Here is a 15,406-nt window from a genome sequence, read left to right on the forward strand (position 1 = left end):
GAATGGTGGAAAATCACCTAGTATAGACAATTTACTAGAACTGTAACTGAAAGAGAACTTTTAAATTCAATATTTTTAAAAATTCAGTCACTAATCAGACTTTTAAATGGTCAATTTGTGGATATTTTTGATATACCAAGAAATTCCTGAATCCTTTAGCTGTTAAGGGATTTCTTTAAATCCAGATTTGTGATCAAAACTATACCTGCTGTTTTAATGGTTGGTTTGTTTTTTTTTTTTTTTTTTTTTTTTTGTGTTTGTGTTGCCATGAGCTGAGAGCCCCCATCTCTTCTCAACCTAGATGAGATAGTCCCAAATGGGCAAGCAGCAAACCAGGAATACTAACAAAAGCTCTATGCTGATAGTTAAAAAATACTTATTTCTGAAGTCACGTACTAGTAAACAGGTTGGTTAATTAGTTCAACAGTGTTTCACAACTGAAAAAAAATAAAATAAAATAATTCTTATAGGAGATGATGCAAACTCTTCATTTGACTTGATTTAAAATCTGCCATTTGTGATCAGTATAAAAATCTTTGTAAGATTGAGTATGGAAAAAATTTACACTGATTACCAGCTTTAGGCAGTGTCGTCATGTTAGCAATGGGACTCTGGTGGGTTGGCAGCTCCCATAACCTATTGTGGCTAATGATTGCCTGATAGTCTTGGTGGAGATGTTTCTGGCACCTCCCTTTGGGGGTTATTTTCCTTTTTTATTCAGAACGTGGAACTGCACTTTTGATATTTTAGCATCAGCCAAAATTAGACGATTCTGCAAGGCACTGTAAAATAATTTAAAATTTGCAATGTCCCTTCTAGTGGACCCCCCTTTTACAGAAGGAATCAAACACTCTGGAGACAGGAACACAGGTGCATCCCTTTATACTCATGGTTCATCCATCTGGTAAGTTATTTCCAGGGATCCATTGTTGTCCGATTCAAGGCAGTTGTAGGAGGCGATGAAGTCTGCATGTGGAATGCTTTCAGCACCTCAGAGTCCACATCCCAACGATTTTCAGGTTGTTCTGAGGGCTATATTAAGACAAACAAACCTAAACTTACAATTAAACTGATTACATTAAATATTCACAGCAGTTTTTGGAAATAACCGAGAAATTTACAATAAATGTACTTGCTAATAGACCAAGATGCAAAAAAAAGACTATTTAAATGCTGGAGAATGTGGTTTCCTCCCACTCACCCAAATATATATTCAAATCCCTATGGCTACTTGAGCATGCTTGTTGGTATGAAGGCTCCTCATAAAACCCACGAAAGAATTTTTGTTCTTAGCATCCCTGAAATACAAATTAGTATTTACCAAGTGATATTATTTATGATACAATGGGAAATGATGGTTGTTGTGAAAAACTAGATTTTAAACTTTTTATATATTCTAAAGATACTTTAGATAAAACAGTATTTTGTAACACTGCAATTTTTGCATTCTGGAATCCCCCCCCCCCATTTTGAAAAAATAATAATTTGACAATTGTGCCACATCTGTTCTTTATTGAAACAAGAAAGGATGCAATTTGTCCTTTATTATCGTTTTTCAATGCCTGTGCCTTGTAATGGCAGTGGTGGATTTCTGCACAAGTGTAGGCATATGCTTCAGACCCCACATGTGCAGGGCCCCCAAACTGACAAAAAAAAAAAAAAAAAAATCACAATTTCATTTCAAAGTTGTTAAAAACCACCTCAAATGCAAAATGAATCATAAAGAGATAATCTTAACCTATTCTAGCCTCTCCGGCTCATATATGTAGTTTCACGAACATCCTGCACTTAACTTCATACTTCTCGATGAAATTATATATTTTTTTGACAAAGCATAAAAACCTACACCGTGTGGCCATGATCTAATTTTATGAAAATCTTGCAACTGGTATATAATTATAGGTATTGGAAAAATCACTTTTTATCATGTGGAGTTCAGTGGATTTGTTTAAACTGTTTTTCCTATAACTTTACAAAGAAATGTTTATCTATTTCACTTATACGGTTCCATCAAAAATGGAATTTCCTCTAAAAAAAGAAGAGGCTTTGTTCTTATAACAAAAATTGGGAGCAAGAATATGAATGGCTAGCTTCAACAAATGATCCTCATGAGGCAAGATGTCTCCCATGCAGAAATGTATTTAAAGTTAGTTATATGGGCATCTTAGCAGTTACTGAGCATAAAGACTGACCAGCTCATAAATCGGCAAATTCTTCAAATCTTCTTGATAGGTTTCTTGTGAAAAAGAATACGAAAGAAGAGAATTTAATTACTGCAGCCAAAATAACTCATTCATCATTCAATTAAGCATCACCATCCTTATAACTCATTAGATTGTAGCATGAAATTGAACTCTAAACTTGACAATAATAAAAAAATATCATGTGGAAGAACTGAATCTGCTGCCATTGTTTCTAATGTTTTAGGTAAAAATACATTGCAAGTTGTTTTGGATAATTAAAAACATCATGATCCACCATTATTTTTTTTGTTTACAGATTGATGCTTCTACTAGAAAGAAAGAATATGAAAATGTTTCCTTTGTCAATTCAGTTTTTCAACAAAGAATATGGTCCTACAAACTGTTTATTTGATTTTTTTGAAAATGCTGATGAAAATGACGATGGAATGTTTGAGTGCCTAAAAATTTCAATGAGTAATTTAGGATTGGTAAAGGGTACCCAGTTTCAGTGCAGAAAATGAAAACTAATTTTGGGAGTAATAAATCCTTCTTCCAAAATATTAAAAAATTAAATGAAGACGTAATTAAAGCAAACTACCATGCTCACATTATTTGGCTAAAAAAAAATTTTGGTAATTTAGATATTGATATTGAAAATATATTGTCATTTTTCTGTTTCAGCTAAAAGAAGGAATAACCTTAAAGAATTTCATGAGTTTGCTGAAACAAAGTTTAAGGAAATTTTAAGGCACATAACTAGATGGCTTTCTTTACAACCATGTATAGGACAACTTTTTCTTTCATGGAAGGTTTTGAGCCTTTATTTTGTAAGCAAGCCAAGACTGTTCCAAACAGCTTTTTAAAATCCTTGAAATTAATGAAAATTCAACAGAGGTCCCTATAATTATAGAATTATATTTTCATTTCTCAATGTATGCAATTGAAATAATTTGCAAAGCAATAAAAGAGCTTGAAAAGAACGAAACGTGTGCTAGTGAAATTTTTCATATAACGAATGATCTAAAAAATTCACTAAAGAATTGGTATTCCCCTCCTTAAATAACTCCTCGTGTGAATGTGGATGCAAAATGCTCATTCAGTTTGCAAATTGCCTTGATCGAGAATTTTTTGGGTATCAAGTTCATCAGCATTTTCAGAAATTAGACCCTGTAGTTAAAAGCACAGTAATAAATGATTCCAAATCATTTTATGATGCATTGAAATATTTAGGAATGAAATTTTAATTTTAATGAAAATACCCCTTTTTTTGAAACAGCAAATTAAGCTTTAAAAATGGTTGTCCTAACTATGACTCATTTGTTGAAGTAGCAGAATATTTTAAATTAATAGAAAAACTCAAGTTGGATATGAATGATTTATCTGATAAAAATCAACAAATTATGAAACTGTGTCAACCTCTGAAAAATTTAGAACTTGTTTGAGTAAGTCAATGGAATTTAATTTTGAAAGGTGATTTTAAGCTTCCAAATATTTTCAAGGTCATTTCATATGTTTTTTCAGTGCCGGGGACTTTGGCAAATTCAGAAAGGATTTTTAGTGTAATGAACTCTAAGTGGAGGGATGGGTGAAATAGATGTTCAGTTTTACTCATAAAAAGTGAACTAATGATCTACTTCAATTTTAAAGATAATTGTTTAGATTTTTCTGAGAAAATTAAATATGATGCCGAAGTTCTTAAGGCTGCTTGAAGTAATACAAAATATGTTCAATGTGAATGATTTCTGAGCTATTAAACCAGTATTTTTTTCCCCCTTTTTTCTTTTTTTCACCTACCTAAAATTACTTTAGCTTGATGTCAATTAATGCACTAAACTTGTATTAAAATATTTGGATCAATTCATATCCTTCCATATAGAAAGCCATAGTTTACCATTAAATATTTAAAATTCTAAATTAAACTAAAATTTAGAAACATTAAGTCAATATGAAAACTAATTTTTAACCCAAAATCTAAAAATATAAACAATGTTTAATTATTAACTAAAAAATCATTCAATTTTTTTCTTTTTTTGGGGTGGGAGGGGTTAGAGAGTGGTAGCATTAATTATTTTTGAGCGTCCTTTAATTCAGTCATAGAAATCTGGCAACCCTATGATAAAATATGAGATAAGTTTCGGGGAGGATGTTACATTGTTGTTCAATGAAATAATGGCAAAAGAAAACACCATCAAATTAAAAAAAAAAAAAAAAACAACCCAAATCATTAAAATGCACTTCATTATCATGTTCAGTTATAAGAATCAATTTTGAACACCTTTGTGATATTTTTATAAAGCACATTTCTGGAGGTCACAACCATAATTTTCAGAATCTTCTCTTCATTCCTGTTTCTTAAGAAGCTTCATAAACTTGTTACTCTGTATCTCACTTGTGCGTATCGTGTTATTTGCAATTTGTGCATGCTCTGTTCTTTGTTACTGATTGCTTATCTTTTTTACTGTTTTAAATTTTATAACCCCCCCCCCAAAAAAAAAGTCAGTGCACAGAAATATCAGTTAGGTATGTATATATATTAGGTATGTATATATATTACAGTATTAATTAAGCTATGGATGTAAGCATAAATTTATTTTTCTAACCTATGAAAAATATTCTTCCGATTTTTACATGTCAGTTACTACATATTGTACAGTGAACCAATCGTAAAGTGAGGGTCCACTGTATTTATAATCTTTATTAGACTGAAATGTGGTTTTTTTAAACATATAACATGCTTCCAAGTGAGTGTTAGAATGAGTGTCTACTAAAATAGTGTACAAATTTCTACTTCAATCATGAACTCTTTATTCTTCTGCATTTTTACAATTTTTAATCATAAAGCTTGTAGATAAATATTTATATTTAAGACAGATGTATGATCACTGCTTAATATAACTTTTACTCAGATTTAGTGCTGTGTTTTGAAAGATGTGAATAGTAAACACCAAGATACGATACTGGTTAGTTTAGCTATACTAGGTAAAAAGTATTTCTAACTGTTGTACCATTATGACTTTGTGAACATCTAAGAGTTTGCAACATTCAGAAGTGAAACAATTCTTACCTAATACCACCAGTGCCTTGAAATGCAGGCCTTAGACAGGTTAAAATTTGGTAGTAGAAATGATGCTGAAATTTCTCACAATCATTTTTCTTTAGGTCAGTGAACCAGTTGTGCATACATTATGAATTATTTTCTGCAGCATCCATACTGGCCAATATTTAAAATTAAACTAAGCTTTCTCTAATAAAAAAAAATTCCTAACTTGAATAAATAACATTTGGATAAGTAACTATCCTCGCATATGGGTGATACAAACCCCACATTAATCTGTCATATACAAATTCAGTTATTTACTAGGATGGTGGCTAGAAACAGTGGGTTATCTTTTCTTTAATAAATTTTAAGAATTAAAATGCTTATGATTTGCACTGCAAGTTCCACGTGCAAACTGTCATCAAAGATTTAAAAAAAAAAAAAAGCTTACTACCAAGACTAGTATTTACAAAAAATGTTTCTACCAAGACTTAGCATTTACAAATACTGTCTAAAAAAAAAAAATTTTTTTTTTTTTTTTTTTTTCATGAATACCTTATTTTTAAAATAATAAAAGAAAACAGTTATGGTTAATTGGAGTGAGATCATGGGAGGAAGAACTGCTTTACTTTTATTTCAACCAGTGCCAAGTACAACCAGCAATTTTAAAAGTTGAATTCACCTTTCGTGTTTTATGAGGCAGGCTGAAAAAAATATGCCTCTTAGTTTTTAACCTTAGCTCTAGGTGAAGGCAGCAAATTCCAACTAGATTCTTAATGTAGCTAATAGTTTCTAGTTAGTACAAGCATAGTGGCATTTGTGTGGTCGTTTGTTTTCAAGTTATACCTAACATTCAGTTACCGTACATCCAGTGATACATATGCTCCATAGTAATACTGTTTGTTCAATATACAATCATATCTATAGGTACATACAGTTTCACATCTTTGGCACACACTGACATCCTTGAAAACAACCACTGTATTGTCTGATCCTTATGACTGCTTCAGAGTATAAAAGAAAATAGTTATGGATATAAATAAATGTTATAGATATAAATAAATTAGAAGTTAACATCCCTTATAAATCTGGAAGCAAAACTAAAATCAAGGTTTTGGTTTGCTTTCAGTACTGTTTTGGCAGTCTCAAACATTTCCATCGTGGTCACTCATTCTGTTTCCATGGTTTTAATGGAATCTAAGAGTTTTTTTACTGTGTGGTTCAAGATGAGTGAAAAGATAAAACAGGGAAGATGCTCCTGGTTTTGAAGAGTAAATGAAGGTTTGAAGGTTTTGAAGAGTAAATGAAAATAATAGCTGAAAGTGGTGAAGGTATAGTATCTATTGGGTGTGAGTTAGAGTTAGCATGCACAAAAATAAATATCATAGTAAAGGATAAGGAGTGAATTAGCAAATGAGTGAAGATTGGTTTTGGCAGTAAGCAAATTACTTCCACTCATGCACACAGCAGCATAACAGAAAAACTTCTGAAAATATGGATTGATGAAAAATGCATGTGTCAAATTCCAGCTAACCTTGCAATGATTCAAGAGAAGGAAAGATATTACCTATGAAAACTTGTATGGGAAAAGATGACTGTAATAATTTTAATCCATTAAATAATCCTTTTAATGGTTTCAAAGATACAATATCTGACCAGGACTGCATAATATAAAGTCGACAGGAGAAGTTGGCTGGAGTTTTCCCCGATTTCTGAATTTTCCCCATTCAGAAGCAGCTGTGGATTTCCCCCAACATTCTAAAATTATTGATTATTGAAGGTGGTGGTGGGGGGATACAATAGCAATCAAGTGTTCAATGAAACTAGATTATTCTGGAAGATGGCCTCTTGGACATGCACTGAAATTGAGTAGAAGAAATTGCCGTTTTCAAGCTGTGAAAGACTGACTTCATTAATAGGTGGTAATGCAACTGGTGACTTCTGATTAAAGCTACTTTTAGTGTATCATAGTGAGAAGTCATGGGCTTTCAAAAATGTTTGTTTTCACTGTCAGTGATCTACAAATTGAATAAGAAAGCACAGATTACTCCACTTGTTTCCAGGAATGGTTTCTGCACTATTTTATACTACAAGTGGAAAAATAGTTGCTGGAAAAGAACATGATTATACTAATATAAGGCATTTTAGTCTTTGACATTGCTCATCATCCTCCTCATATTGTGGATTCTTAACACTATTAAACTAGTGCTCCTTCTGTCCTCTATGGATCAAGGAGTCATTTTCATCTTTAAGCAACATTATTTAAAAAGAACCATGGCTACTGTTGCTAGGGAAAGGAGCAACAACTTTCACACAGTTTTTGGAAGGGATATAACCATTCCTACAGCAGTAAGAAATATTGCTGCAAGCTAGAAAAATTTTAAGCACTCCCCATGATGGGTTGTTAGAGAAGGCTTTGCCAGCAGTTTTTGTCCATGACTATAAAAACATCCAAGTAAAAAAAAAAAAAAAAAAACAGGAAATTTGACACAACAAAACACCTTAACCTGAAATGGATAATGAAATGTGAATGAGTTGCTGGAATCTCATCAGAGAAGACTAATGATTTGATTGAATTGCAGGCACAAATGCAAACTAAAGAAAGGGATGATAGCAATGAATTCTATGGTACCTCTTCAAAGAAATAATAGGAGTCAAAGGATTGTGATCCCAATGTTGCAAGAAGCAGTAATGTTATCAGATACCTTCCTGATGTTGCTCTTTGCTATAATATTCTTTTTGAAGAAGGAAGCAGCTTGTCAGCTTTATTTGAATGAAATTTTTAAACAAAATTAGCTTATCATCGTGTATGGACAGTAGTGTATTTATTCATATTTCATTTTTAAAAAATCAAATTTTGAAAATCTAGGGGAACATATCATTACGAAACTAAATGTAATGTTAACCAAACATTAATTTCCCATGAATTTATAGGGGAAATTAATGTTTGGTTAGCATATAGTTTTCCAAGGAAGAATCTTTGAAAACATGGTTCTAACAACATGCAGTTACTGAGTTATTTACACTGAATTTTTCTAAAAGGTGACTGAAAAGGTCTCTCTCTCTCTCTCTCTCAGTTTGACATAACCATAATCAGTGGAAGAAATTGATTGTAAAATTATTCCTTATAATTAAAGGTTAAAAAATCTGACATGACTCAGACAATGCATCCACAAAACCCTACAATAATTGTTTTGTATGTTGGATTTGGATTTTACCACAGCCAGAAAAGCCATCTTAAAAAAAGTAACTGATCAGCAAGCTCTGATTTTAGAGGCTTACTTTTACAGAAACAAAATAATACAAATAAATGAGCAATAAAACATTTTATTACTGAAACTGTACAGCATTTCCTAATTAAGGAAAAAAAGAATGGTGATGCAGATATCCTCGTGAATGTCTTATGCCAAGCTGAAAATAAAAAAAAAACATTATCAGTCAGTTTGTCCTGTCAAAAGAGAAAAACAAGTCAATAAATTGGCTTTGTTATTAAACCAAAACTTAGCAAAATATTATGCATTTTTGATAATTTAAGAATAACACATACTTTCCTCACATGCCATAACCATATTTTGTTTCATAATCTCAGTATTTTTACATAAGTAAATAATGTTTTGGGTACAAGAACTACATATCTCCTGAAGTAACAGAGTCCACATATTCAGCCTATCCTATATGGGCATCCTTGAGTCTTACCAAGTACACTGTGGACCTTATCAATAAATACTCTAAAAGTGTAGCTTCATTGCCTTATATACAGTGGAATTATAAGCTATCCATCTCTATATGGAATTGTTTGATAAACCAACAACGACAATGGGCTCTTCTTGCTGCTTATCTGCATGGCATAAAGAACCCATCTACCTATATTGTAACTCAAATCCTTTTCCTGCTCTATTTTTTTCAATTCATCCCCTCCCAATATATATTATTTTTGGGTTGTTATTTGTCAAGTGTAAAACTTGGCACTCTGCAGAATTAAAACAGTTTTCACTGACCTGACCATCACCATGCCTCATGTTAAGAGCAGTGCATAAGTTTTGTCTTGTTAGGTAACTGAGAAGGGGAAAGATGGGGGGAAAACCACTGAATGTCCAATTTACAGCAATAAACTATCAGCAGAATGTATTTGTTTTATAGGATTACTTGAAGACATTTCCTAGAGGTTTTCTTCTTGCAGATGTTAAATATCTAACAAATCCAAGTCATGCTAAAATTACTTCTTGTCACACTTTCCAGAGACTAAGCCCATAGTGGGTTTTACGTAACAGAATTTTTTGGCATTTTATTCATTCCAAGACTTGCCATATGTTGGCTAATTCATTTCCTTTAATTCCAGTGTGACTTTATGCATCCAACAAATTAAAATATCATATTTCCTTTCCCTGACAAAATACAAAATAGTGTATTCTACAGAAGTTTCAATGAGAATGAATTTTAATGCTTTATAAGGTAAGACAGCATAATCAAGGAGTCAGTATATATTATTTCTTATGTTGTTTAGATTAGCATTAGCATTAGTAGAGGCATTTGATGCAAGAAAGCAAGCTTATGCAGCATCAGCCAAAAAAAAAAAAAAAAAAAACCCACTTCCACTTCACCCCTCTGTTCGTTCAAAATACCTGTCCAGCTGAGCCTTAAACTTATTTAGGCTATCAACCTCCACCACAAGGGATGGCAGTCTGTTCCACCAACCAACCACCCGCTGGCTAAAGGCAAATTTCCGCACGTCTATCCTACATCTGTCTTTCCTCAATTTGAATTTATGCCCTCTCAGGTGATTTTTCTGAGCTAGAGGAAGAATCCCATCAGCATTGAGCATGCTTAAACCATTCAAGGCTTTATACACCTCTATCAGATCACCTCGCTGGTGCCTAGTCTCCAGACACTGTAATTTGCAAAACTTAAGCCTTTCTTCGTAAGAGCACCCCTTTGTTCCATTCACTAATCTTGTTGCCCTTCTCTGTACTCGTTCCAGCAGCTCTACATCCTTCTTGAAATGAGGCCTCCAGACCTGTATACAGTACTCTAGGTGTGGCCTGACCATTGCCTTATACAATGGAATAATCACCTCCTTATCCCTGCTGGAAAAATTCCTGTATATCATTGACAATACTCCATGAGCTACTCTTGCAGCCCGTCTGCACTGCTCAGAGAACTTCATATCTGCCTGCACAATCACCCCCAAGTCCCTTTCATTCTCTACCACTGTCAGTGTAGTACCACAGAGTTGATACGTTGCTCTGGGGTTGCTGTTTTCCATGTGTAGTACTTTACATTTGTCAATGTTAAACTTCATTTGCCACCTCGCAGCCCATCTGCTCAACCTTTCCAGATCCTGTTGCAGCAGCATAGTGTCAGTAGTGTCCTTGACAACCCTGCCAACCTTTGTATCATCTGCAAACTTGGACATTAAGCTTGATATACCATCATCAATATCATTTATAAATACAGAAAACAATAATGGACCCAACACTGAGCCCTGAGGGACTCCACTAATTACATTAGTCCACGATGAGCAGTGTCCATTGATTACCACTCTGTCTTCTCCCCCTCAACTACCCCTTTATCCATAGCAGCAATTTGCCTCCAATGTCACACTGCTCCAATTTGTGTAGCAGTCTTCCATGTGCAACAGTATCAAAAGCCTTTCTAAGATCCAAGTATATAATATCAAAGTTATTCCCTGCATCCAGTTCTTTTGTGACTGCATCATAGTATCCAATCAAGTTGATCAGGCAAGACTTCCCCTTAACAAAACCATGCTGTGTCTGAGCTATAACTGAAGTCTTGTCTAAATGATCCTGCAGTGCTTCTTTAACCAGTGCCTCCATTAATTTTCCTGGAACAGAAGTTAAGCTCACAGGTCTATAATTACTTGTGTCAGCCTTTGATCCTCCTTTGTGAATCACATTTGCACATTTCCAGTCTATGGGTACCTCCCCTGAGTCCAAGGAAGCTCTCATAATTATGGCTAAGGGTTTGCTTACTTCCTTTGCTGCCTCCTTTAATATAACTGGATAGATCCCATCCACCCCGGGTGCCTTTCTTGTGTTTATCTTCAACAGTTTCTCCTCCACTTTACTCCCAGTTATTTCAAGATTCTGTAGCTTACTGCTAGAGTTGAATACACCTCTGGCATTCCCCTTGCTGAATAACTCCTCATGTGTGAATGTCGATGCAAAATATTCATTTAGTTTGTTAGCTACCTGAGCAGGATCATCAACAGTTGACCCATCAATATCAAGTGGACCAATCTGATTCATCCCCTTCCTTCTAGAGTTTACATAAGTAAAGAACTCTTTGCTGTTTTTCTTTGCATCCCTTGCCAAGGATTTCTCGTAATCTGCCTTCGCCTGCCTAACCTCCTTTGTAACTTGGTTGCATATCAACTTGTATCTATCATAGGCTTCTGTGTCATGTGTTAATTTGTATGTATCCCATGCATTTTTCTTCTCTGCCATATGCCTCATTAGTTCATCTGACATCCATTTTGGCCTAAACCTTGAACAATATTTCTTAGTTGATATGTAAAGCCTAGTAGCTTCCAAGATAAGTTCTTTGAATGCTTCCCATTTTGAATTTGCTGTTGGTAACATCATCAGTTGGTCCCACTGTATAGAATTTAAATACTGTCTCAGTCCATCGTAGTCGCCTTTACGGAAGCAATAACCCTTCCCTTTACCCCTAATGGTAGTTACCTCTTTCAGTAAATCCCACTTCAGCACACTGTGATCACTGCCACCTAGTGGTTCATTTATCTGCAGATTCTTAATACATGAAGAATCACTGCTGATAATCAAATCAAGAGTATTACTCCCTCTAGTTGCCTCCCGAACATGCTGATGTAGAAAACAATCATCCAATAATTCCACAAAAGCCCTGCTAGTGTGTGAGTAACCAGCCCCCAAATTCCAGTCAATATCTGGGAAATTAAAATCTCCCATTATAAGACTCTCTGATTTACTGGCCCACTCTATTTCCCTGTACAGTTCCTTATTATACTCATCAGAGTCATTAGGCCTATAGCACACTCCTACTCTCAATTTTGATCTCCCAATGCTTATGTCACACCAAACTGACTCAACACTGCACTGTCCAGCGATGTCGACTGGCTTCACTTCCTTGGTTTTTATGTGTTTCTTAACTAATAGCATAACCCCTCCCCCCTTCCTATCCTTTCTGTAGACTTTGTACTCCCCAAATTGCAGTTCTGCATCCCTTATATCTGTGTGACACCACATCTCTGATATCCCAACAATATCTGCCTTTGATGTTTTGAGCAATACCTCAAATTCATCAAATTTATTTACTAAACTCCTAGCATTGGTGTACACGCAAGTATACCTGCACCTGTTTCTATTCTTAGCTACCCTAACACAACCCATGTGTTTACTTGTACCGCAATGGCTCCCAGCAGTCTCTGAAATACCATGCATCTTGTTTTTCAGGCTTCTGCTCATTCTAATAGAAGCAGTGCAAGAATCTCTTTCACCTCTGCCAGTGGCTACTGTCAATCTATTGGTCTTTGTCTCCCCCCAAGCTAGCAGTTTTCCGACCCACCTAACACTGCCTCGATAGCATCAGCAAATATTCTTGCACCCTTTCTATTTAAGTGTATCCCATCCCTGTAGAAGCAATCTCTCCTATTAACAAGTACAGTCCAGGCTGAAAAAAATTCTACCCCTTGAGCCTTGCACAATCTTTCCAGGGCCGAATTGATCGACAAGGCTCTCATCATATACTCCCTCCTATCGTGTCTGGGCAGAATTGCAGACACTTTCAAATTCAACCCTAATTCTCGGCTTTTGTTCAACAGTGACCTGTACTTGTTAAGTAATTCTGCCGGTCTCCTACTCTTAATATTATTAGTGCCAACGTGTACAACTATATCACCTTTTGTGCCCTTAAAAGATGATATTCGCTCTACAACGTCATCAACCTTTGCCCCTGGCAGACATACCCTGGTCCTGTTCCACCTATCTTTTTTACAAAGCATGTTCCCCGTTTCCCTGACAATAGAGTCACCAACAACTACCAGTTCCTTCGGGACCAGCGCATTCTGCCTTGGGGGTTGTATCTGTGTCACGCGATGCCCAAGTGCAAGCTCTGGCGTTGATGTGGGCAGCTGAGAGCTTGATGGGCCCCTCAATTTAGTTTCTTCGAGGGCATCCACCCTGTCCTTCAAGCTCTCATATAGGCCCACAAGAACGCCAAGTTGTTGCCTGATATCGATACACTCCTTGCATCGCGCACACACAAAGACATCCCCCTTGGCAGTATCATGTCCCGTACCCGATTGCTCTGCAAACATCAAGCGAACAGCGCAAACAGATTATACAGTTAGTAAAGATACATTGCATTGGCTTTGCATTAGCAACACCTACCTACCTATTACTTCATGAGGCCACTCTTTTCCTGTAATACAGGCCATACATCTCTTGGCATGGACTCCACGAGGTGTTGTAGGATGTCACATGGTAATTCTACCCCTGTGTTGCAAGATGTATCCAGTAATGCTAGCATATTGCTCGGTGGGTTGTAATAGCATTGAATGTCCTTTTCCAGTAGGTCCCAAACTTGCTCAACTGAGTTGAGATTAGGGGAGTTGGCTATGAAAGGGCAGAGAATTCATTGTCATGTTCCTGAAAGCAGTTGGCAACTGACCAGGCATGGCACACTCACCCATTGAAAGATGCTGGAATTGTCTGGATATACTGTCATCACGAAAGGGCATACTTGGATGGTGATGACAGAAAGGCATTCCCTTCAAGCTGTTGATTAACAATGATCAGAGAACCCCGAGCATGTTATGAAAAAACCCAAACCACACCACCACCTCTGGCCTGTCCAACACGAACAGTGCATTCAGGTGCCATGGCCTCGTTGCTTTTTCCAAATGCAGATATGCCCATCAGTATGATAGAGCTGAAAATGGGATTCATCAAGCCAGGTGATATATTTACACACATCAGTGGTCCAGTGTTGGTGCTGATGTGCCTGTGATGGCCATCAAATGTCACAGGTTATACATGCTAAATGTCTGGCACCTAGCCCAAGTGGATATTGGTCTTGCTGTTTCTACAGTGTACTGGGTAGTTAGCTGGGCCACTGGACTGCATCACTGCAGTGTCACAAGACAAGACATATAGACTCACCACAGGCATCAACCACATGTCACTGTCCCATGTGTGATCTTTGGCTGAGTTGTTCAAACACTTATGAGCTAGTCACAGTAGACTCATGAGACCATAGAATGGGAGCAATTAGCTGCATTGGCTGTTGTTGAGATGCTTATGCCTATACATCTTGCCCCCCAATTATTCCACATTCAAAGTCAGAAAGATCTCTATGCTGAATGCTTCTTCCTCACAGACACTCAAACTGATCGTAGCATGGGTGCAAGCTACAATCTTATACAGCCGATTCCGGTTATTTGGTACACATCGGGACTAGTCCATTTTGGCCGGATTAAGCGGCTGCCCCAATTATGTGAAGTTTCACATATATAGTTAAAAATACGATGGATCTCCCCCCCCTTTACAATTGGTTCACTGTACAATCCAATCACGTTACGATGGACTCACCATAGTAAAATACCATTCACTATACGATGTGTAGTAAGTGCTGGTCGTGATCACGTTTGTGAATTGAATTTTAATTCTATTAAACAGCGATTCTAATTAACAAAAATAGGAGGAATATTATCCACAGGCCATAAAAGTAAAAGATATACAAAGGGTACTAGGAAAGTTTTGCAATATGACGCAACAATGAATCACAGGAAGCTGCTTGTTGCTGCATGTTGAGACATGTTCATACGTGCATAGTAGCCGCCGCGCCAAGTCGATGGGCTCAGTTATTCATTAGTAGTGAGAGTGTAAAGTGCTTGCGATGGCATCGTGGTCACGAAATGAGATAAGGACAGTTTTGCGGTATAATTTCGTGCGTGGTTTAACCATAGACCAGTGCTTAGAAGAAATGACTCTTGCACTAGATGATGATTGTCCACATCATACAACGATATTCAGGTGGTATAGAGAATTCCAAAGGGGAAATTTCACTCTGGAGGATTCTGAGAGGCCGGGAAGGCCACGAACGTCAGTTACGGAGGAAAACGTTACTGCTGTGAGGAAAATGCTTGACGAAAACAGGCGAGTGACCTACCAACAGATAGAGGATACTT

At 36.1% G+C, this 15,406-nt stretch overlaps 2 protein-coding genes across 2 annotated transcripts in view; one reads left to right on the forward strand and one right to left on the reverse strand.

Annotated features, from left to right (window-relative positions):
• The window catches only part of Polr2C (RNA polymerase III subunit RpII33), a 46,073-nt gene extending 42,448 nt beyond the window's left edge, over positions 1–3,625 (forward strand). The window contains exon 8 of the mRNA XM_090382856.1: positions 3,460–3,625. Within this exon, the coding sequence (XP_090238982.1) occupies positions 3,460–3,625 (166 nt within the window). The remainder of the gene's footprint in view (positions 1–3,459) is intronic.
• Positions 3,626–8,531: 4,906 nt separating this feature from the next.
• Positions 8,532–15,406, reverse strand: part of eIF6 (eukaryotic translation initiation factor 6) — a 72,711-nt gene continuing 65,836 nt past the window's right edge. The window contains exon 7 of the mRNA XM_090383755.1: positions 8,532–8,631. Within this exon, the coding sequence (XP_090239881.1) occupies positions 8,622–8,631 (10 nt within the window). The 3' untranslated portion in view covers positions 8,532–8,621. The remainder of the gene's footprint in view (positions 8,632–15,406) is intronic.

This window comes from Mastigoproctus giganteus, chromosome 10, assembly GCF_048544385.1.
Source record: "Mastigoproctus giganteus isolate SK-2022 chromosome 10, ASM4854438v1, whole genome shotgun sequence".
In the NCBI taxonomy this organism is placed as follows: Eukaryota; Metazoa; Arthropoda; class Arachnida; order Uropygi; family Thelyphonidae; genus Mastigoproctus; species Mastigoproctus giganteus.